General features: G+C 40.0%; 1 protein-coding gene across 1 annotated transcript in view; it reads left to right on the plus strand.

Moving 5' to 3' along the window:
* LOC123507174 (transient receptor potential cation channel subfamily V member 5-like) overlaps window positions 1–25,103 on the plus strand; it is a 112,430-nt gene that overhangs the window by 49,778 nt on the left and 37,549 nt on the right. The window contains exons 7-12 of the mRNA XM_045259830.1: window positions 6,217–6,288; window positions 9,005–9,155; window positions 11,302–11,405; window positions 12,030–12,112; window positions 17,135–17,339; window positions 19,236–19,469. Of these exons, the coding sequence (XP_045115765.1) occupies window positions 6,217–6,288; window positions 9,005–9,155; window positions 11,302–11,405; window positions 12,030–12,112; window positions 17,135–17,339; window positions 19,236–19,469 (849 nt within the window). The remainder of the gene's footprint in view (window positions 1–6,216; window positions 6,289–9,004; window positions 9,156–11,301; window positions 11,406–12,029; window positions 12,113–17,134; window positions 17,340–19,235; window positions 19,470–25,103) is intronic.

Raw genomic sequence — 25,103 nt, forward strand, 5'->3', positions numbered from 1 at the left:
ATAAAATATAATACAGATGAAAGAAAGTCGTAACAAATATCAAAGGAAGGAACTAAATCATGTTATCGTCATTGATATAGTAGAGAAATACATACAAAAAAAAAAAAAAAAAGGAGGAAGAAGGCAGGTAATAAACAGGTGGAATATAAAACACTGCAAATTTACCCAATGTTTCAAAGAGGAAAATGCATAGAAATAGATGAACGTCAATAATTTAATAAAAGAATGACAGTAAATGTAGAGAGAGAGAGAGAGAGAGAGAGAGAGAGAGAGAGAGAGAGAGAGAGAGAGAGAGAGAGAGAGAGAGAAAATGTAGAGGAAATGACCAAGTAGCGAACAACAGCTCACGATGAAATATAAAACAATACAAAACTAATCACATCAAACAACTCAACAAGCAAAGGATTTGGAAACAGTTTACCGTCAAAAGACAGAGAATTGAAAAGAAATAAAACAAATAGGAGTAAACAAATAAAGGCAACGAGGAGGAAGTGAGCCGGTAAAGTCGAGGTGGAATATACGGAAGCGGAAAGCGATAGAGAGGCAGGCAGTGTGTTCATAAAGCCAGCACAACCAGACCAATCAATCGCATTCACGCAGCCAGCCAAATAGAGGGTCGCTTTAAGGCTGGTGTTTTCGTCTAGCACAAACATCACTAATAAATGAACGCTGGAAAGAGAATATGATAAATGGCCAATGTCCTGTGTGTGTGTGTGTGTGTGTGTGTGTGTGTGTGTGTGTGTGTGTGTGTGTGTGTTGTTTGTGTGTACGCCGTTAACCTAGCTTTTATTCTCTTTTATGCACTTACCGTTCAGCATTTATTCATGGTTTTCCTTATACACCATTTACTGTTCCCCAGGAGCTAAAGAAGAGAGAGAGAGAGAGAGAGAGAGAGAGAGAGAGAGAGAGAGAGAGAGAGAGAGAGAGAGAGAGAGAGAATAATTTGTGCTGATGGAATGATATCAACATGTTTAATTATCACAACACTGAGATTCTTTGTCTCTCTTGACCTGAAGCGAAGGATATTAAAGGAAATAACAAAACATTTCCACAGATGAAGCAAAAAATTAGCAAATACATAATAGTCTCCATCCAAAATGAGAGAGCAAGAGTGATGAAGATAAGTAGTGATTATGTATCTGACTATTTATTTATTTATTTTCTTTTACTTACGACTCATTTGATATTTAATGGATGGAATACATAACTGGAAGGAAATTGGTCGAGTTACATTTAATCATCCGTTGTTGTTTAGAGATCTCTTAATTTCCAGTCCAGCAGTATTTAATGTGTGGACTTCATACGACTATATCTTGGTTTCTTGGTCGTCTAGTCACGTTTCCCAAGCCTTTCCATTACTGCTGCCTGTTGGGAAGCGGTGGTACTGTGATGATCTGTAATATTGAGACTTCGTTTCTTTTAGGTGAACCCGCCTTGGTTTTAGTATCTCCTGTTTACGCTACTACTATTACCTACTGTTACTATTACTGCTACTGCTACTACTACTGCTATTACTTACTGTTACTGTTACTACTACTGCTACTACTACTACTGCCACTACTACCATTACTGCCACTTCTACTACTACTACTACTACTACTACTACTACTACTACTACTACTACTACTACTACTACTACTACTACTACTATTATTACTACTACTACTTCTGCTACTTATTGTTACTTCTTCTGCTTCTAACACTGTTAGTACTACTACTTACTGTTACTACTACTACGATTACTACTTACTACGTACTACTATTACCACTACTTATTGTTACTTTTTCTACTTCTACCACTGGTACTACTATTACTTATTGTTACTACTACTACTACTACTACTACTACTACTACTACTACTACTACTACTACTACTACTGCAACTTATTGTTTCCTACTCTTACCACTTCTACTACAACTCGGAGCTAGTTAGGAGACTGTCAGCAGATCGTGACTCGTGAGACTTGCCAGTGAAAGGAAACATGGAACACAACGGTAGTGAGAGCGACACATGATATCCAACCCACCGTTCCTTGATATAGACATTTTTATTCACTTTTTCTACTATGTTCTTTGGAAGAGTGGTTGAAAAAGGGTTATTCTAAATCTCTTGTTATCATTGCTCAGTATTCACAGGTGGAAATAAAGGCGGTAATGATTACATAACATTTCCTAAGCACAGGTCCACTCAGGTGTATGAATTTTTCTTCTTGCGTTATAGCCTATAACTGCTGTAGGGCCACTTGAAGAGTATAGGAAGCGCTGTTCATCTGTCACCCATTAGCAGCGCTGGGAATTTTATTTATAGTGGTACCCAAGACTAGAAGGGTTTAAGGGAGTGAGATAAATGGGATTGTGTGATATTGTAAAGGTGGAAGTATAAAAGCAAAGATGAAAGGAGTGTGAGGAATGAATGGATATGAAGGGCAGGAGAAAAAAATGTCATAATGATGCGGTAATATATTGTAGAATTGTGATCTTTTGTTTTAAAGGTCACCAACGCGTGCGATCTTTATTTCTTGCTTCTCCTCCTCCTCTTCCTCCTCCTCCTCCGCCTCGTCGTACCCTCTCAGTGGTCGTGGTACTATCTGTGTTGTCTCAGATTCCCAGGATAGTTCCTACACTTTTAATAGCATTGCCACTGAAGTTCTGGGATTTTTAGGACAATATCGGAATGTAATACTCCGACACACCGAGCTCGTAACAAATTGCGCCTGTATTGTTTTGCATCTGAAGGCTTGAGCAGCAGTAGTAATCCGACTTAATGTATTGTTTGTTCCGCGTTACTTCACCGTGTGTTGATATTGCTGATATTGTCTCCTGGAAACACTGGCAATGACTTTAGTGTTTCGCTTTTGTACTGTGGAGTAAGAGGGAACATGAGTCTCCTCCAGGCAAGATGCAGCAAGCCTCAATAATTCTTCAAACTGATGGAATACTCATAGTGAACTGTGACACTGCATCAAAGTGATTCAGATTGCAAGCCTAGGAGGAAACACAAGGTGAAAGTATGTTTTTTTTTCTTTTTTTTTTAAGAGAGACGCCGGTAGAAATCCTTCGTCGAGAACTAAACTGTATTGAAAAACATAAGCACGCACAGTAAAACTTGGCATGATCATAATTATGTTGGTGCAGTGGGCGCCACTCCCGGGACAAAGGTGGAGATATACAAGTGCTAAAAAAAACGAGGCCACCTGTCAAACAATCACTGCTTTGACTGCTTTGACCTTCTCGTGCACTGATGTCATTAAGAGTTAGAGTAAGTACTAATTAGCATTGATAGTTCACAAGTGCAGCGTTGATGCATTTGGTTAGTTTTGCAAGTATGTCCTAATACATATATTCATATAATGAGGTTAATTTCGTAATGAATATGTTGGTTCGAATGCTGTTTATATCACGGCGTGATAGTGTTTTCCAATTAATGATTGATATTCTAGATTCTCAGGGAAAAAAATACCCTCGAGCTCTACTAGTGTGCTCCGCCGCTTACTGACTGGTAAATAACACGGTCATTATAAAACTGACACACACAGGCATTTCCTCTGTCAAGATATGTTAGTGGTGCATTTGGATAAAACTCAAGTCAGTTTTTGTCCAGCACAACGTCACCAGGCGGTGTCTTGTCTCCACCCAGGGCGGGATATCACTGGCGGAGTGATACGGGAGCACTTATGACGTCAATGGAACTCAGAGGAAATATTGCGTTTCCACACTTCAAGGATTACTAAAAGCGGTTTATAAGTATCAATTGACTTCTGTGAAGTTATATTCCTTTCACATGTATACACTTTTCTCAAGCGTAGCGATCAAATGCCTAAAACCTGCGTAATTCACAGTTTAGACATTTTTTTTTTCTCATTTCTAGTCCCATTTTGTCTATTTTCCCTAGCAACCCCTCACGCCAATTATGACCAGCATCTTCATCCCCTCCTGCCCTCCTTGACAGATCCTGGCCGCCAGCCCTCTTTTCCCGCCCTTCCTGCCCTTGATATTAGTTTTATAGTTAGTGTCTTTCTCTGCTTCCTCGTGAGTCCCCGCCGCACCAGAGAAAACAGTCCTTTTGCAGCGGTAACGTTTATTTCTTCTTTACAACTTCCCGACACACACGCACACACACACACACACACACACACACACACACATGGCGTTTCATGAACAGATGACGTCTCCTCTCTCTGTGTATTTCACTGTTTCATCCGCTGCAGTCTCTGACGAGACAGCCAGACGTCACCCTACGGAACGAACTCAGAGCTCATTATTTCCGATCTTCGGATAGGCCTGAGACCAGGCACACACCACACACCGGGACAACAAGGTCACAACTCCTCGATTTACATCCCGTACCTACTCACTGCTAGGTGAACAGGGGCTACACGTGAAAGGAGACACACCCAAATATCTTCACCAGGCCGGGGAATCGAACCCCGGTCCTCTGGCTTGTGAAGCCAGCGGTCTAACCACTGAGCTACCGTGTGTGTGTGTGTGTGTGTGTGTGTGTGTGTGTGTGTGTTTGCGCTTATCGAGTTTATGAAGTTGGTCGTGTTTTCAAAGCCGAAGTTAAAGAAATGTGAAAAGAAACATCTGGTGCAGCATAAATATTGCAGCGGACGTGCATGAATCACAGGCCGCCTCTCTGGTACGGAAATAAAGGCAGGAATGTGTTATATCTAAGTGCTTTCTCGTGTCCCATCCGTTTTGGCGTCTGTAAAAAGAAAAATCGTACACTTCTTTTTTTTTTTTTACGTCGTAGTGTAAGATTAGTAAAAGTCGGAAAGGAAAAAAACGTATCTAGTCGTATGAGATAAGATGAAAGGATGGTCCAGCTCTTTTTCTCTCCCTTTTTTATTTCCTATATTTGTGAAAATAGAAAAGGAAGAGAAAAGTTGAGGTGACAGAGAAGGTTATTTGAGTAAGAAAAAATGGCAAAGCAAGGTAAAAAAAAGTATCCATTCCGATTTTTTACACAATTAAGGTCAAAAGTTTATCTCGCTCCAGGGCAGGTGAAGCAAAAAAAAAAAAAAAAAGAAAAAAAAAAAAAATTCATACCCCTATCAGCCTTCCATCATATAATAGATTAAAATTAAGAGAAGCGAATAACTCCATCTTCCTACGACTTGACTTCTTTTAAGAGGGAGGAATCAACACATTTGTCCTTTACTTTTGGATAACTCTTGATAAGGGAACTGGCAATCCAATGGGCCTTTTATTTTCATTTTTATTGCTCTTTGCCAGTCTCCCCTCTTGCGTAGAAGAAAAAAAACAACTTATTCACTAATTAACTGTTAACCTCACTGCCTCCTTGTGTCACCTGCTCATCTACCTGACTTACCTACACATTACTAATTAACAGATTTGCTGCTTATGCGTCATCGTTTCCTTCCTCACATTTACTTATCTATTTACTTGTTTCTCAACCTTAATCAGCTAACTTACTATAGAAAAAGATGTGAAAGTTAATAACAGTAATTGTACAGATAACTAGCAATATGAGGGAAGAAAGTGAGCAGAGAGAGAGAGAGAGAGAGAGAGAGAGAGAGAGAGAGAGAGAGAGAGAGAGAGAGAGTTAAAAAATATGGAAATATGTATGAGTGATAAAAAGGTAGAGGAATGAAATATGAGTAAAGAAGAATGAAGAGGTAGGGAAGATAATAGAGTGGAGAAATCAAAGAACATTTTAAGAAACAGGAGAGGGATAAGCGCAGAGAAGAACTGAGTGGGAATTAGATAAAAAGAGGGAACAGAGAGAAGGGGAATAATTTTCAAAGTGTATTAATGGACTGAAGCATGCAGTGAAGTGAACTGACAAACTATTCTCACTTAACTCAGGTCCCTTTGAAGTCTACAAATACACGTGCCTGCATATCTCTCTATACTGATTGCTTAACCCTTTCACTGCGATATAAAACATTTCCCAGCACAGGAAGTAATGCATGAGATCTTTACAAGCATCTACAATAAAGAGTGGGAGGTAAAGAAGAGATTTTGCAATTTCTACATTCATTAAAGATTGGAGATACCTGTGGAAAAAGTAAAGATATTTCGAAATTATTAGTAATTTAGGAAACACGTACCAAAGAGCAGGCAAAGGGTTAAGGTAAAAATGGAGAAAGAGCAATAGAAACTTATATAAGGAATTTCACTTCATAGCACCAGGAGTTGCCATAAACTGACTTATCTTAACGACTCTATTGATGTATTGCGTTGTGTTTCAGGGTGCCAATCCGGATCTGCAGGACACGAACGGCAATACTGTGACCCACATGATGGTGATCTACGACAAAATGGTGAGAGAGAGAGAGAGAGAGAGAGAGAGAGAGAGAGAGAGAGAGAGAGAGAGAGAGATTAGTTTTTTCTCTTTTCTTCTGTTTACCACTTTACCTGCCAAGTAATCTAACCTCACATAGAAGACACAGGATAAGCCTCAGGTGATATAAAGCTGACACAACATTGGTCTCAGGTGTGATGTACAGGTGACATTTGTGGAGCCACTGTTATGTACAGGTGACGCTACACTGGCCTCAGGTGATATGCAGATGACATCACGAGTGCCTCAGATGATGTACAACTGATATCACGCGGGCCTCGGATACTTTACAGGTGACACAGCTTCCACTAAAGCAAGTGTGATTATCCTTGCTGGAAGATGACGCCGTTGTGTTGCATCAGTAGCAGCCTCCATTCTCACTCTCATACTGTTTCAATTAATCTACCAAGGATACATAACTCGAGATGGATTAGTATCTTTCTTCAGGTTCACATGTATCATAGACGTTAGGGGGAGTCTATATCAGGTTGCTGTCACCCCATCTCCACACGTGACTCGGTGACGGGAACGCCTCACGGTCAGAATAATGTTGTTCTGAGTAATTATCGCGACGCGAGGCTCGGTGATGCCACACATGGCCGCCAGCGCCGTAACGTTATCGCTTGCACGTACCCTCGCAGCTAATTACATTTAAGCGTAGTGTGTATTTTTTCTGTGTGTTGTGGCATTCAGTGGCGGCGACCCGTTGCCTTTATCGCCACTAATATTCGGCGGGACGTAGGCGAGATTATGTTATCAGCACAGCGCTCTCGGGCTTAAAAGAAATCAGGAAATCAGAGCGAGTAAAAGGCGAAAGGCAAAGGAATGCGCATAAAACATTTGTCTCGTTTACTTAAGGCTTTCATTTTTATGTCATTGTGAAATATTTGTTTTTACCTCACAGCAACGACCCCTTCCCACCCTCTCAGGCACCATACCAGCTCCACCTCACGCTCCCTCTCTCCACACCCTCATCTTGTACAGTAGCGTGCTTTCCTATCCACTCTATCCCTGTCACTCACTCTTCCAGCTCTTATCCCTCGGCGACCTTCACTTCCTACACTTCCTTTTTCTCTTTAAACTCTCCTCCTTACAAAATTAATCTTACTTACCATCGCCGTCTCCTCCTCACAATCTCCTTATAGCTTTCTTTTTTACAAATCTCACTTTTTTGTGATAAATTCTCTCCCAGTCTCAGTCTTCGTTAGTATACTCACAATGAACATCTAGCGATTCCTTTCCTTTCCTCTTTTTATCCACATTCCTTCCTTACAATCTATCCCTTCCTTACAAACCATCTCTTCCCAGCGTAGCCATCCACGCAACCCCGTCACGCTATCACAATCCATCCCATCCCTTTCCACCCATTCCATCCACACTGTCCATCCCTTTCAACTATCCGTCTACACAACTCCCGACACGTTCTTCATTCCTCCACACCTCCAGCTTTCCGTTTTTTTTTATTTTTCCGTACAGGGGTCGCGTGCGTGTTCGTCTCGCTCTTCACATGACCTCTCGATGTACCGGAAAGAACATGTTTCTCGTTGATCTGCCTCACTGGTGCGATAACCGCGGGAATGTTGCTCCTCGGCCGCCCTTTAAGATTTCTTGCCACCTCTCTTTTAAATGACACTCCATTGACACATGATAAATAAATTATTTCTGAGCTACATTCAAAGAAGCGAACCGAACGGTAGTGTGCATCCACTGATTGACGCCTCGCTGTGTAGGTTATGGTCAGACCACGTTCACACTTGAATGGTCTTTTCATTCCTGTTGACGTCCTTTTTAACCGCGAGAAATAATTGGCATGGATATATAAAATAGATGCATGCATCCTTTCATCTTTTGTTGGTACCTCAGGAACTTCCTGCCTGGTTGTGTATTTCTCTTGTCTGTGACTCAAAAAATAATTTTGAAGACAGGTCAGTGTGGCGGAGTTACGCGGTGATCCCTCCTTATGCGTAACGGAGCCTCGATACACACGCGCCATTAACTGATTATCACAAACCTATGTTAGTATGTCCGTACTGCCCGTGCTCCGTTTTCTGTAAAACATTCTATTTATTGAATCAGTTTGGCTGGCTTGAGGTGACGACCGTGACGTCACGTCTTCCCCTCAGTTCTCGCTCGCCGCCGCCTCAGGCAACACGCTCATCACCAGCCTCTCGTTTACTCGGCTATACCTGTTGTGTCTTGTGATACTATTAAATACACGTTCATAATGGACTCAGATGTCTCCATGCTACCCCTGTTTAAGGACAACTACCACAAACCATCGTCAGAAGCTCAGAGACACGAGTATACAAAGCTGCTTCGCTGAGATCGTAATTAATGGTCCGGAAATTTCCATCCGAGGACAGTAATATGTCCAGTCTAGTTTAGTAGCTTGCTGATAGAGGACACTGTTAAGCACTCTAACAACATGCTCATATGATAGAAACACTTATCTAATCATTGGCTATTAAGGCATGCGTTTCCTGTACTTGTAGATCTAATTAGCTGAGTAATCCCCTTGTAATGTGTAGTGATTGGTGTTGTTTATCCCTTGTACTCTGCTTGGTGTGTGTGTGTGTGTGTGTGTCATCCTTTCATTCTTCACTCTTCATAACACCCCTTTCACCCCTTTCACAATCCTTTTCTCATCCCTCTCTTCCTTTCTTCCCGTCTCATCTCCTTGTCTCGTGTCTCCCCAGGATATGTTCGACATGTGTTTTGAGGCCGGCGCCACCATCAGCGTCCGGAACCGTCAAGGCCTCATTCCCCTCTCCCTGGCCGCCATTCTCGCACATCGTGATATTTTCTTCCACATTCTTAACATTGAGCGGGAGATTTACTGGCAGATTGGTAAGAATTTGATGGTTTTTATTGCTCCGTTTTTTTCTCTCTCTCTCTTTCTCTTTCTTTTCTTTTCTCATCGTTTTCTTTCATTTTGTGTTTTTCCTTTTCGCTGACGTTCTTTACTGTGAGTATAATTTTACTGATTTGTTTTCCCTAAATTTTGTTCTTTTACTTGATTTCTTCTAATTCCTTATTTTTTTTTTTTTTTTTGGCCATTAATGTCAAGTCGTTTAATTTTTTTTTCCTTTTTTGTTGTTGTTCTAGGAAGGAAATTTCAATTTCCCTCGCCATTCTATTTGTTTTTTTCTCTTCTCTTTTTTAAGGGGTGTTCTTTTCTCTAAGCCTCTAATGATTTTTCTAATAACTTTTGGCCTCGATGTCTATTTGCTGTCATGTTCTTTTTTGGCTTCCTGTCGCTATCCTTTTCCCTCTATATTATGTTGGTCTGTCTCTCTGTCTGCATGTCTGTCTGAGAGCTTGTTTGTCTGTCTGTCTGTCTGTGTGCCTGTGCGTATGGCGGAGTTTATTTTCTCTGTCTGTGCGTGTGACTGGGTTCGTTCGTCTGTGTGGATTAAATCTCTCTCTCTCTCTCTCTCTCTCTCTCTCTCTCTCTCTCTCTCTCTCTCTCTCTCTCTCTCTCTCTGTATGACAAGGATTATTCTCTTTTATGTTCATCCACATTTCTTCCCTTCTTTGATATTCTCAGTGAAGGCAGGTAAAGGAAAAGTTATTGTTGTTTTGTAAGATATTCCTGAATATTGAAACTCCGAGGTTCACTAAGCGGTCGTTGCCTTGACCTTCATTTTAATAATATATAATGAACACTTAGAAATAAAACAAGAGAAACTTGTAATGTACCGATATGTTGAACCCGGAAATGAAAATAACACTTTTCGGAATCGTGGAATGATATGTTAAGTTTAACTTAAACTATTCTCGTAATGTAAGCGCAGTCTTGTGTGCAAAATACGCGACTGAGGCCCACATTCTGCAACGCTTCGCTCTCTCACCATCACTGCTATCTAAAGGCTTTAGTTGAAGATACTCGTATTTTTAAAGGTATTTTTATGATTCTGGTGATGAACTGGCAAGATTTCTACTTAATGAAAAGAAGAAACTGTCATGAAAACCCAGATAGTCGTCTCTGAGACCTTAGAAAATTGTGGTGATGAGAGAGCAAGTCGTTTGTGAATAGGGGCGTGAGGTTGAAGGAAAGAACTGGGATTATGAAACAAAATCACCACGAGTCGCCCAAACGATCCGCGGCGTGGCTGAGGTGAAGCAGAAGACGCGCCGCAGTTACAGTTCGCGGCGGCTCCAAGCGAGAAGGATAAACAAGACGCGATTAGACGAACTGCACAGACTCTGGGAGATAGCAACTGAGCTTTCCGTGGCATCGTTATCCCTCCCTCGCGCCATCCGCAACCTGCCTCCCTCGTCTTTGCGACACATGAGCGGCGACAAGAAGCCTCCGCCGTGATTCCTCAGCCTCGTGACGTACATGAAAGAGAGTAACCCTTTTTTTTTTTTTTGTCTTAATTTTTCTCTGTAAAGTTAACAGTGTATCAAAGTGAGACATCCAGAAGAAAGAAAGAAAGCTCAGGTTTGTGTCTCGTCTGTTTTTCTTTTCTTTCTTTTTTTCTTTATATTTTTTTTCTTTAATAAGATTGTGTGCCTACATGTAGATGCATCTGAAAGAGTTCAAAGGGTGTGTAGGAAGTTAACTGAAATTCGACAAACATGCTTCCCTTGTCGTGTCTTACTTCTCTTCCCCCTTTGTCTTCCAGGGTTTCTTTTTTCTTATTTTGTGCAAAGACTATACTGTGTTGAAATTATCTCTCTCTGTCTTTGTGTCTATCTGTCTGTCTGTCTGTCTTTTCGTCTGTCTGTCTGTGTCTGTTGTTTGTCTTTTTCTGTGCCTTTGTGCATCTATTTATTTGTTGGTCTCTGTCTCTGTGGGTCTGATGTTCTGTTTTCCTCTGTGTCTGTGCATCTGTTTGTTTCTCTCTCTCTCTCTCTCTCTCTCTGCTTCTTCTTCTTCATCTTCTTCTTCGTCTTCTTCTTCTTATTCTTATTGTTATTCCTTATCATCATCTTCTCCTTCCTTCCCTCCCGCATCTCTCCCTTCATTCACACCTGGACTCACACATAGGTAATGTCACGTGTGCCGCCTACCCGCTGGATTACCTGGACACTATCAACGTGAACACGGGGGAGACTCAGACCAAATCAGCCCTCAACCTCATAGCTTACGGAGTGAGTTTCTCTAAGTGTAGTAGTGGTAGTAGCAGTAATAGTAGTAGTAGTAGTAGTAGTAGTAGTAGTAGTAGTGTAGTAGTAGTAGTAGTAGTAGTATATCATGACTAGCTTAATTCATCACCATTTGTTACCTTCACCATTAGCATCAAAATTATTACCATCACTTCTAATAATACTAACCTCTTCAGCACCTCTACCACTAAGTTCACCACCAGTGCACTCACTCCCCTCATCACCACCACCAACACCGTCGCCATACACATCACCATCACCAATAATGCTACAAATTTATCAACACCACCATACCTGATACTGGATCTACCACCCACACCTATACCACTCACCGCACTTCACCACTACAACACAATGCCACCACCACAAACACCACCACCACAACCACCACAACCAACAAACATCATAAGAGAAATCAACGAGAAAAAAGAAAGAAAAAAAAGCAGAAAGAAAGAGAAAAGAAGTAAAAACAAGAACGACAAAGTTGACCAAACACTAACCATCACCACGACAACCACCACCACCACCACCACCACCACCACCACCACCACCACCACCACCACCACCACCACCACCACTAACCACCACCACTACCACCACCACCACCAGAACAAGGAGGCTCACCTTGACCTGATGGAAGGACCAATTGTTGACCTTCTCAAGACTAAATGGGAGACGTTCGTGAAGAAAAGGTGAGTTGTGTGTGTGTGTGTGTGTGTGTGTGTGAGAGAGAGAGAGAGAGAGAGAGAGAGAGAGAGAGAGAGTCCAGCGTAAGTAAACACTATTCTTTCTCTTTTTCCTTTGTTTTGGTATGTCAAACTTTAGTATTAAACGTATTAGGAGGAGGATGAAGGGGAGGAGAAAGAGGAAAAAAAAGAGGAGGAGGAGTAGGAGGAGGAGGAGGAGGAGGAGGAGACAATTGTGAGATGAAGGAGGTGGAGGTGAAGGAGAGGGAGGAGGAGGAGAAGGATGAGGAGAGACGCGTGAGAGAGAATCACGTGTCTCCAATCATGTGCAGTTTGACGTCATCAAGGGAGGATAAAAAATAATGTGATACCAGAAAGAGGAAAAAAAAGAAAGTGAAGAAAAAAATCCAAAATCCCTTCTCGTTGTTGTCTTCCTCCTCCTCCTCCTCCTCTTCCTCCTCCTCCTCTTCCTTCTCCTCTTCCTCCTATTCGTTCTTATGCTTTTGGGTTTTGTTCTGTTATTTTTATTGTTTTGTTGTTGTTGTTGTTGTTGTTGTTGTTGTTGTTGTTGTTGTCGTCGTCGTCGCTCTTCGTGTCAATCTTCTTCTTCGTCTTCTTCTTTTTCCTTTTTTTCTGCTTTTTCCTCTGTTTTTTTTCTTCTTCATCCTTATCACCATCATCATCATTAGCATCATCATCATCTTCTTCTTCTTCTTCTTCTTTTTTTCTTCTTCTTCTTCTTCTTCTTCTTCTTCTTCTTCTTCTTCTTCTTCTTCTTCTTCTTCTTCAAGTTTCCGGGTCACACGTACAAAATTTCAATGCCTTTTCCAAGTGTCTTTATGGGACATTTACTGCTACAAGACATCGCCCTTAGCCGCGATATCTTCCGAGTGCTCCATTATGATACTTTTCGCTCGCTTACGATTAATTTAGAACGAAGCTGATCCTAAGGAGGCGGATCGACCGACTGACTGACTGACTGACTGACTGACTGACTAAATGATTGATTAACTAACTGACTGACTGACTGACTGACTGACTGACTGACTGACTGACTAAATGATTGATTAACTAATTGACTGACTGACTGACTAAATGATTGATTAACTAACTGACTGACTAATTGACTGAATGACTGACTGATTAACTAACTAACTGACTGACTGACTGACTTACTGACTGACTGACTGACTGATTAACTAACTGACTGACTGACTGACTGACTGACTGATTGACGAAATGGCTGACTGACTGACTAACTGGCTAACTAAACTAACTGACTGACTGACTGACTGACTGACTGACTGACTGACTGACTGGCTAAATGATTGATTAACTAACTGACTGACTGACTGATTGATTGATTGACTGACTGACTGACTGACTAACTGACTAACTGACTGATTGGCTGACTGACTGACTAACTAAATGATTGATTAACTAACTGACTGACTGATTGACTGACTAACTAACTCACTAACTGACTGACTGACTGACTGACTGACTCCTCTCTCTCTTTGTGTTATGGAGAGATGGAGGAGATAAAAGGAATCCCTGATGCTATTATGTTTTTTTTTATATTTGTTCTTTTTCTCTGATTTTCTATCCAGAGAGAGAGAGAGAGAGAGAGAGAGAGAGAGAGAGAGAGAGAGAGAGACTATGCATTTGCCAGTAATGTAATTTTTCCAGTAGAATTATTTCAGTTTTTGTGTTCTCTTGTCATCTTTTTGTTATTGTTTTTATTTCGGCGCGTAAGTTTGAGTTTGTGTGTGCTGTTGGTGTGGTTCCCTCAGCGATTGGAGATTAGAATGTGGCCTGTTTGTTAAAATGCACTTATAATTTTTTAAAGATTACTAAGTTCGCTAATACATAATACACGCGATGACTTTGCTATCTCTCTCTCTCTCTCTCTCTCTCTCTCTCTCTCTCTCTCTCTCTCTCTCTCTCTCTCTCTCTCTCTCTCTCTCTCTCTCTCTCTCTCTGTCTTGCATATCTAATAACCTTTTCCCTTTCTCAGGCATTTTTCTCTTCCTGGTACACAGACACGCACACACACACACACACACACACACACACACACACACACACACACACACACACACACACACACACACACACACACACACACATACACTCTCTCTCTCTCTCTCTCTCTCTCTCTCTCTCTCTCTCTCTCTCTCTCTCTCTCTCTCTCTCTCTCTCTCTCTCTCTCTTATAAACTCCTCTTCTATTTCATCTTTCCTTTTTCCATCCTTTCCTCGCAAAATCATTATCAGGGAAGTGGATTTCTCTCCCCACAAGCTTTTCATCTGTTCTTTGTCTTCTATCTATCCTTCAATATTCTCTCCTCTTCGTTTTTTCCCTCCTCCAGAATCGATGCTATTATTACCTCTCCTTATTCTTCTTTTTTTTTTTTTTCTCCACCTAACCTTTAATCATCCAGTTCTTACTCCTCCTCTTCCTTCTCCTTCTCTCGTCCATTACCTCTTTCTCTTGTTTCTCCTCTCTTTAACTTTATTCTCATTCTAAGTTATTCTAATATTGACTCTTTCCTGAGCTTTATATCTTGTAATTTTATGTTTTTCCTTAGTCTCTTCCTAATTGTACTGTATTTTCCTTTTTGTGTTTTTTTTTTCTCTTTCATATCTTCCTATTCTTCTTTAATATTCTTAGCGTTTCCATATTTCATCTCTTTATTGCCATTCCTTACCCTGCAACTTTTCCTCACTGCCTCTCTGTTCCCCTGCTCGTCTTCATTTGCTTCTAATTTTTTTTCCCATCAACACTTCCTATGGACTTCTTTACCCTTGGCTGCTGCTTCATAACCTCGACCTTCCTTCCACTCACAGGCTTCCTCAGTGTCCTTCACCTTTATAATATCCTTCGTGTCATTGTCCTATCATCTTCCTCTTGTGACCTTTTCTGTCTTCCCCTCGGCGCAGTCCATGTTACAGTCTCTCTTAACTATTTTATATAATTTCCTACTTTACGAATAATTTTCAGCTTTGTGTGTGTTATTTTTTGGGACGTTTCTGTTCCTCGCGTGATTTGACTCGATTTATTCCTTTTAGATTTTCAGTCATATGTTTTTTTTTTTTTTTTTTTTACTTTAGTTTTCTACATCACCAGTTGCGGTTTTCCATGAGGTAAGTTACTTGATCTCCCCTCGTCTTATTTTTCTGGTCATAAAGCTCCTGTCTTTGCTTGTTCTGTTAATTTGCCTCTTATATTTGTACCTGTTTCTCCTTCTCATGCATCCCCTCCTCCTTTTCTTTCTCCTTCTCTTGTTGTTGTTGTTGTTGTTGTTGTTGTTGTTCCTCGTTATCATTCTCTCTCTCTCTCTCTCTCTCTCTCTCTCTCTCTCTCTCTCTCTCTCTCTCTCTCTCTCTCTCTCTCTCTCTCTCTCTCTCTCTCTCTCTCTCTCTCTCTCTCTCTCTCTCTCTCTCTCTCTCTCTCTCTTCTATACGTCCTCTGCTTCCTCTTCATAGTTGTGTGTAAAACTTTCACTTTCCTCCTCCAGGTTGAAATATCTGTTCTTTGCGTTCGTGTGTTCCCTTCATAACACTTCACATCCGTTTCAAATTAAATCATCTCCTTTCCCTGTTCACAGTCACTTAACGCGAACTTTTCTTTTCAAACTCTTTTGGGTACGCCATCTTATCATAGTTCATAACCTCCTACCTCAACATTCTTCTCCTACTCCTCCCGGTTTGAAATATTCCTTTTGTCTTCTCAATTTTCTGTCATAAAATTCCTCTTCCTCTTCCATTTGCTGGCTCATGTAATCCCTTTTTCTCTTTCAAAATCATATAATCTTCATATATTTTTGTTCCTGCTCTCGTCAGGTCAGCTCGCCTTACTTACTTCGGATCAATAATTCATTCCTTGCAACCTCTCGTAACTTTTGCAATACTATCTTTATTATTTTCACCTGGAGATTTTACTTTCTTCCTATAGACATACTTGTTATTGTTTCATATGTAACTCTGGTCGGCAAGATCTTCGCAACGTTCACCTCTTTTACTCTCCATTTTAATTACAGTAGAATTTTTTCCGTAATGAAAACGTTTGGATATATACTTTGTGCGCAACAGTATCTTCTTCATAACCTCTTTAACTCTTCAGTATAGAAAGAAAGTTTGCCTGGAGTCACATGAATCGACTCTTTTACAATAATTTCATCTTCTAACGTAAATTCCGATATGCTTCACGTAAAATACTTTCTTTTTTTATAATCTTAACCTTTCACTATAAAAATATAATCTTGCAAGGAAACAGAAATAAGGGATAGTACAGAAGGTAAAATTTTGTCTGGCTTAAGGAACAGAAATATTAAGATGGCAGAAGAATGAAGGAAAGTGTCTGAAAAGCTCTTGGTGATTATGAAAAAGAAAAAGATTCTGGCCGTGAAAAGGTTAACGTATGATATTCTTTTCCTATTTCTTCCGCTTCAAAAATGTTTTCTCAGTAACGATTCTTTTCCCCCTCAGATTTCTTCTCAGTAATGATTAATTCCTTCATTAAGTTCAGCAGTCTCGTCTGAGCAACATTTCTCTCTCAAGTTCTTCGTATTAACACTTTTTTCTTCATATTATCTTCTCGATAACACTGATTTTCGCCTTCAATTTTCCTCAGTAACAATTCTTTTCCTCCCAGATTCTTCACAGTAACATTTCTTCTCCTCTTAAATCCTTAAGAATAATTATTCATCTTTGCCTCTCAAGTTTCTCCGCAATAACAATGAATTATTCAATCCATCATTAACCCTTTCAATACTGGAACACATTTAACTTGAGATTTGTGCACGATTAGACCCTTGTATTTACATTAAGAAGGATCTATGGAGGTCAGAAGATTAATAGCCACAGTCTTCATTATTTCAATCCCTCATATAAGTTTCTAAACCTGTATAAAATCACCAAATAGTAAGTAGAATGAATATGAAACGCGTCATGGTACTGGAGGGATTAAACCGAGTGAGAAGCAACATTATTCTATCTCTCAAAAATCTTCTCATCCCTTCTTCAGGTTCAACAATCTCTTCTTCGTGTTCCTGGCGTACTTCCTCGTGTCCTTGGTGGCGTATGTGAGCCGGCCTGTTCCCTGCGTCCCCTCCTCCAGATTCTTCGCCTCCCGCCGCCCGTTGTCCATCATGCAGCTGCCCGCTCTCAACATCACCTGCGTCAATGTGTCCATCCATCTTCACCCAGACATGGTGATAGAAGACCCCACGGTGAGAGAGTGAGGGTGCGGGAGACTGGGATTGGACGGGAGAGATGGGAAAAGAGAGGAGAGCTGAGATAATAGAGAAGAGAAGTAGATTGACATGTAAAGAGAAGGGTAAGGAAATAAGCAATGAAATTGGTGAGAATAGGAGAAATACGGATAAAATAGGAGTGGTGCGAAGGCCTAGAGAGAGAAAGAGAGGAAGGCTGTTGGATGTTAATTAAAACAGACAGTATAAATAAGTGGTGAATGATCTTTTCGAGCCCTGAGAAATTATTTAAAGTAATGAGTGAAAGTTTGTGATTATTTGTGTGAGCAAAAAAAAAAAAAATATCTTGCTTTGTTTTCATTATTGTCGTTATTATTCGTTACTACTACTACTACTACTACTACTACTACTACTACTACTACTACTACTACTACTACTACTACTACTACTACTACTGCTACTATTACTGCTACTACTGCTACTACTACTATCATACTATACTATACTGTACTATACTATACTATTACTACTACTAGATTACAAGAACTAGAACAACAACAACAACAACAACAACAACAACAACAACTACTACTACTACTACTACTACTACTACTACTACTACTATTACTATACTATACTATACTATATATACTATACTATACTATACTACTACTACTACTACTACTACTACTACTACTACTACTACTACTACTATACTATACTATATATACTATAATATACTATACTATACTATACTATACTATACTATACTATACTACTACTACTACTACTACTACTACTACTACTACTACTACTACTACTACTACTACTACTACTACTACTAGTACAGATGTAGGCTATAGAATAAATACCTTTGGCATAGAAAATCACTCATTACTCGCATCATATATAAGTGCATCGTACATTCCCTGAAATTCCACCACTCATGTAAACAGAAGCAGAGAAAGATGGAGAGTTGACGACGAAGAGAGATAAGAACCCTAACTCTATCTTTAACTACAAACAGCCGGGGACTTTAAATAATGTTTCCTTTGGTAGTGTTGGAGGGAGTGGGGATGTGGGAGGCAGGCGTGGGGGAAGAAACACCGACGCGAGGAATGAAGTGAGTGGGAACAACAGACGAATAATGGATGACGTAAGGGGAGGAGGGACGGGAAAGTGTCTGTAAGTGTAGGACGTTTTGTTGAGAATAATTTTAAATGACTTTACGGTTTACGGAATGATATATATATATATATATATATATATATATATATATATATATATATATATATATATATATATATATATATATATATATATATATATATATATATATATATATATATATATATATATATATATATATATAGAGAGAGAGAGAGAGAGAGAGAGAGAGAGAGAGAGAGAGAGAGAGAGAGAGAATCATATTCACTTGAATAATCATAATAATAATTATTCTAATAATAATGATAATAGTAATGGTAATAATAACAACAGCAATAACAATAATGATAATAATAATAATAATAGTAATAATAATAATAAATAATAATAATAATAATAATAATAATAATAATAATAATAATAGCAATAATGATAATAATAATAATAATAATAATAATAATAATAATACGATACCTACAACAGATACCAACAACACCAACCACCACACCACCACCACCACCACCACCACAACAACAACAACAACAACAACAACAACAACAACAACAACAACAACAACAACAACAACGATAAAAAAGCAAATCCAACAAAAACAACAACAATAACAACAACTACTACTACTACTACTTCTACTACTACTACTACTACTACTACTACTACTACTACTACAATAACTACCGCCGCCACCACCACCACCACCACCTTACCTGACCATCACAATTCCTCCAGGTAACAACAGACGCCACCTTCGCCAGCCTCGTCTCCTCCGTCACGAACACCACTCACATTGACTATGACTTCACCACCTCCACCTCGCGCGTCACGTCGGAGCCTGAGGGGGAGAACCTGGAGGAGGACTATCCGCCACTGTTGGGAGCTGAAGAAGATGGGGAGGAGGACGAGGTGGTAACACAACCCCCTGAAGATGCTGTGACGGTGCAGTACTTGGTGGAGGGGGAGACGGTAGGTGGGGAGAAGCCTTCTTCTGTATTATCCTTGCTTCTTTTGGTTAGACTGTGTAGTTTATCAAAATTAGTCTTGAAAGGGCTATTCGTGTGTGTGTGCGTGCATGTGTGTGTGTGTGCGTGCGTGTGTGTGTGTGTGTTGTGTTTCATGTTATGGCCTATAGCGCCTGTAGGTACACGTGAAGATTATGTATGGGAAGCGCTGTTCAGCTTCCACCCATTAGTGGTGCTGGCAATTTTATCTGTAGTGGTACCCATATTAGGGCCCATATCATCACCCAAGCGGGTGTAACCACCTAGAACCTGGGTATCATGTTGACATGTATAGGTAACTTTAAACCACTCGACAAATGGCAAAGTTTCAAGGTGGTACGTGGTGGGATTCGAATCCACGTCTGCCTGATCCCACGCTCGCCTCTTTATTCACTACGGCACCGCCACCGCCATTTTTCTCGGTCTCCAAATTACCTTGAGGACAAAGAAATGAGGCCACAAATGAAATATTAAATGGTAACGACAGGTGGACACTAAGAATTGGGTCACCTGCTGGTCATTACCTTTACTTAATCACACGCTTTCCTTTCGCAAATTCTGGTTTTATTTATTTTTTTCCTCTCCCTTTTGAAATAACATGCATATTTAAACAGTCATTACTCTTACATATCCCAGCGGCTGCAAATTTAATGCAAAATTATGCTACTGACGGCCGATTCTGAAAGATTTAATTGCAATAGTTCTTGACCCTTTCATTTAATCAGGTAACATGTAAATTGATGAGAATGCTCGGGTGTTGCCAGATACACTCGGATAAAAAAAAAAAGAAATTGAGAAGTGGATGTAAAAAATTATTAAACTGAATGTTGCAAGTCGTGAGTGTTCTCTAGAATTACATACACTCTTGCTTCCTTTAACCCATTCAGTGCCATGACGCATTTTCATATTCATTCTTCTTACTATTCTTTGATTTTATACAGCTTCAGAAACTTATGTGGGAATTAAAATAGTGAAGACTGTGGCTATTAATCTTCTGACCCACATAGACAGTTCATAATGTAAATAAAATCGTTTGATCATACCCAAACACCAAGGTAAAAAAACGTCCCAGTATTGAAATCCTTGATAACCGTAGTGGAGTTGATCATATTCGCAGTGGTGGTCTTTTTTTTTTTTTTTTTTTTGTCCGCATCTCTGTTGGTAGTAATCGTTTTCGTGATTGTAATATCGTGGTAGTGTACGTAACCGTTTAACACCCTTCAGTACTGGGACACATTTTTACCTTGAGATTCGTGTATGATTAAACCATTTTATTGGCATTAGGAAGGATCTAGGGAGATCAGAAGATTATTAGCCAGAGTCTTCACCATTTTTATCCTCCACGTGAATTTCTGAAGCTATATAAAATCACTAAACAGTAAACGGAATGAATATAGAAATGCGTCATGGTACTGAAGAGGTTAATCTATGTTCTTATGGTCCGTAATATACATAGCAGTTGTGGTGTTCTTAATGTCCGTGTAGATGTTCATGATCCTCTAGTTACTCCTCGTGGCTTCCGTGATACGGACACAAGCACCACGAACACTAGGTAGGAGACTATGAACATATACACGAACCACTGTGAACCTTAGCAGCACTACTAACGTCATCACGGACACCACTAACGCAAACAAACAGATACTTCAATAGGAAGTATGGCTATCTTTTTTTCTTAGATATCGTTTTTCTCGAATAACAACATTTCCTCCATTGGCTGAGTGATGGATCGCCGCTGACTCAGATAAGGGCAAAGGTTGACACTGGCTGGAAACTTTTTGGGCTGCATCCTCTAGGGAAGTCTCGGGTTATATACGGTCTGATAGCCGCCCCAGGAGAAAGCTCATCATGGTTAACAAGAGAGAGGAAAACAGGTCAGCGGGAATTCTCGTGATAACTGAGCTACAAGGGGTGAAATTCATAAGTAGTGTTAAGTACTCTTGTGGTTACCTCGTCCTGCTCCTCGTGTAGTGTTAGTGTTCATTGTATTACGTTGTGTTGCGGGTGTCTTTGTACATAAGAACATAAGATAATAAGGGAAGCTACAAGTTTCCATCAGGCCTACATGTGACTGTTTCTGATTTAAATGTACTTATTTTTAATGTCCTGGCCTATAGCGCCTGTAGGTAACTTGAAGAGTATTGGGAACACTATTAAGCTTCCACACATTAATGGCACAGGCAGTTTTACTTATAGTGGTACCCATATTAGGGTCCTATCTCCACCCAAGCGCATCTTTGGTGTAACCACCTACTTCATGGAATATGAAAATGTTTGTGTATTGTTATTGTTTCTGCCATCCACTTCGTTTCTCTTCGCCATTGTATGTATATTTTCACGCTGTCCCACCACTAGCTTTCCCTTGTTATACCTTCACTTACATCACTTTTTATATCCCCCTTTGTCATGATAGTCAAACAATTATTTCTCCATGCTTGAGTCTTTTACCTATCACTCATGCAACAATTCTCTTTATCTATTCACTTAAACTTTGCTATTCTTTTTATATTGTTTTTTTTTCATTTCATAAGTGATGAAAAAAAAGGAGATCTGCAGAACAAATCTGTAAATGGAATCCGTCAGCTCATAACATTCAGTTCTACGCTGTAACGTTGCGGGAAATGTTATAATCCAGCAATCATTGGGCTGTGTTCTGAAGCGCTTTGTCCTTTCATCACCGCTACTCTCAAAGGTCACAGAGATTATTGGGCAGGATCTCGTGGGGTTTTTCCCATTGTCCCTCTCAAATAATGGCTAAAAACCTCAATTTGCTCTACAGTATTTTAGCCAGTTGAAAGAATCATATCTAGCGAAAGTATACGTATGTTCCGACACACCCCTATTCCTCCATCAGCCTCCCACGGCGCCCTCCCCACAAGGCATCACCTGATATTCTCACCTGAACCACCTACCACACCAGTCTGAGGCTCAATCCCCACTGCGAGTAGTGGTTGGCAGCGGCTGTTTACCTTTGTACAGCATTGTTTTATCCAATGTAATCCAGTTTTTTTTTTTTGTTTGGTGCAGCCTTTACTCCTGGTAGCACCATGGACTCCAGCAAATCAATTAGGACAAATAATAGTCGTGTAATTACGCATGCAAACCTCAAAATTTATGCCAGAAATTTGTGAACGCCATGGCGGTAATGAGTTGATGTTTCATTGTGTGTTTGAACGCAGTTACTCTTATTAAGCCACTAAAAGATAAATGAAATAATAAAGTGCTAACATTCATGGTCTCTTTAAAACAACAACAAAAAGCCATATGTCATTTATAGCTATAATTTTTGGGCAGCATGTGAGGTCATTTAGAAGAAAACGTTAGGCAATACTAGTTTAACTCTATCAATACACAACTTTCTGAAACTGATCCACTTATGCTTGATTTCACTCTCCTTCGATAATAATGTTTCTTTTTCTTTTCTTTATTTTTCCTTTCTTTCTCAGCGTCTTCATTACCGTTTTCCTTTAAACTTGAGAACCATCTAACTATCGCCATCACTGCGTTCTCAATTTCCACTTAACTTATGGATCCACGAAGAAAGAAACTGCAATTACCGAAATATATGACGCTATGTTCTCCTTAAACTTTAGTTCAGCAATAAAAATAACAAAAAATAAATAAATCGAAGAATCAGTTATACAGAACAAAGAGCCCTCGAGTTTTATAGTGTACATGATTACACTTCTTTCTTCAGTGACAGTTTGAAAATAGATAAATAAGATAGCAAGATTCTATATTTAGCGGCATAAATATACACAGTCACTGCAACTTTCACTGATCTCCGCGTACCCTTTTTATTTATTTCTCGAAATCTAAAGTGAAGAAGAAAGGCACGAAAAGAAGAAATGAAAAAGTACAAGCGATGAAAAATTAAACTTCACGAACAAATAATGATGCATTTTTCTTAAACAATTCTCACGAAGAAAGAAGAAAGAAACAAAAGCAAGAGAGAAAATTAGAAGAGAAAAAAGTCAAACACAACGTAACAAAAACCCAAGGTAACCCGAAAGAAAAGAAACGAGAGAGAGAGAGAGAGAGAGAGAGAGAGAGAGAGAGAGAGAGAGAGAGAGAGAGAGAGAGAGAGAGAGAGAGAGAGTAAAGACTCGCAGCAAAGTAAAAAATTCAAATTAACCACTTCAAACATTTCCAAATTCTTCATCCCTCAGCCCTGTTTGTTTCCTCTTTCACAGTTTTCCCTCAACTTGCTCGTCCATTTTCTACGTTCACCAGGTCATTAGGGAGAGTACTTCAGTAACTTGCCCGCGGCGGATGAAAAATAGATCTAAAAAGAAGAGGCAATGTTCGCACATTACAAAAACTGAGAGGGAAAAAAGGAACAAGCAATTTATGGGTATTTGTTAAAGCTAGCAATTATGTTCTAATGCTTTGGTATTATTATTTATTATTTTTTAGGGTATTAGAGAGAGAGAGAGAGAGAGAGAGAGAGAGAGAGAGAGAGAGAGAGAGAGGCGAGTGCAAAATAATCCGGTGACTTATTTTCACAGTTCTTTCATTCTCTCTTATTTTCTGTTACCATTTTACCAGGAGAGAGAGAGAGAGAGAGAGAGAGAGAGAGAGAGAGAGAGAGAGAGAGAGAGAGAGAGAGAGAGAGAGAGAGAGAGGTTCTATTATTATGTCCTCTTTTCGATCTTCCTACTTTCTGTTTACTATTTTTCCATCTGATCTCGACAAAATTGCATCAAGACCTTAACAAGATTCTGATTTCATTCCCTTACACGAGAGCAGGAGGCAAAAGAGCATGATAAGCCATTGTGTGTGTGTGTGTGTGTGTGTGTGTGTGTGTGTGTGTGTATAGATATTATTTGGAAAGGTATTGGGTAAAGTCGAACGGGAAGAAGCTAATGAAAGAAATGAAAAGGAAACAAGAGAGAGAATATATTAATAATGGAATACAGACAAACAGAACACACACACACACACACACACACACACACACACACACACACACACACACACACACACACACCGCGTAGTGTAGTGGTTAGCACGCTCGACTCACAATCGAGAGGGCCGGGTTCGAGTCCCGGCGCGGCGAGGCAAGTGGGCAAGCCTCTTAATGTGTGGGGTGTGTTCACCTAGCAGTAAATAGGTACGGGATGTAACTCGAGGGGTTGTGGCCTCGCTTTCCCGGTGTGTGGAGTGTGTTATGGTCTCAGTCCTACCCGAAGATCGGTCTATGAGCTCTGAGCTCGCTCCGTAATGGGGAAGACTGGCTGGGTGACCAGCAGACGACCGAGGTGAATTACACACACACACACACACACACACACACACACACACACATGCCAAACATCCCTCACACATCAGAAACAAAAGACAAAAAACAAAATGAAAGAAGAAACAGAATCAGTATAAAGTAACACGAGGCGGAAGATATGCTAATTTCTGTTTATGTTGAGATCTTACGCTTTCCTGTGGCCTACGCTTGTCATGGCCGCGCCTCATCTGATTTGCATGGATTGTAGAGAGAGAGAGAGAGAGAGAGAGAGAGAGAGAGAGAGAGTATAATACATGTTTGACTTCCTCACAAATGGTTTGCATACAGTGTTAATCGTAGTGTGTGTGTGTGTGTGTG

This window comes from Portunus trituberculatus, chromosome 21, assembly GCF_017591435.1.
Source record: "Portunus trituberculatus isolate SZX2019 chromosome 21, ASM1759143v1, whole genome shotgun sequence".
Lineage (NCBI taxonomy): Eukaryota > Metazoa > Arthropoda > Malacostraca > Decapoda > Portunidae > Portunus > Portunus trituberculatus.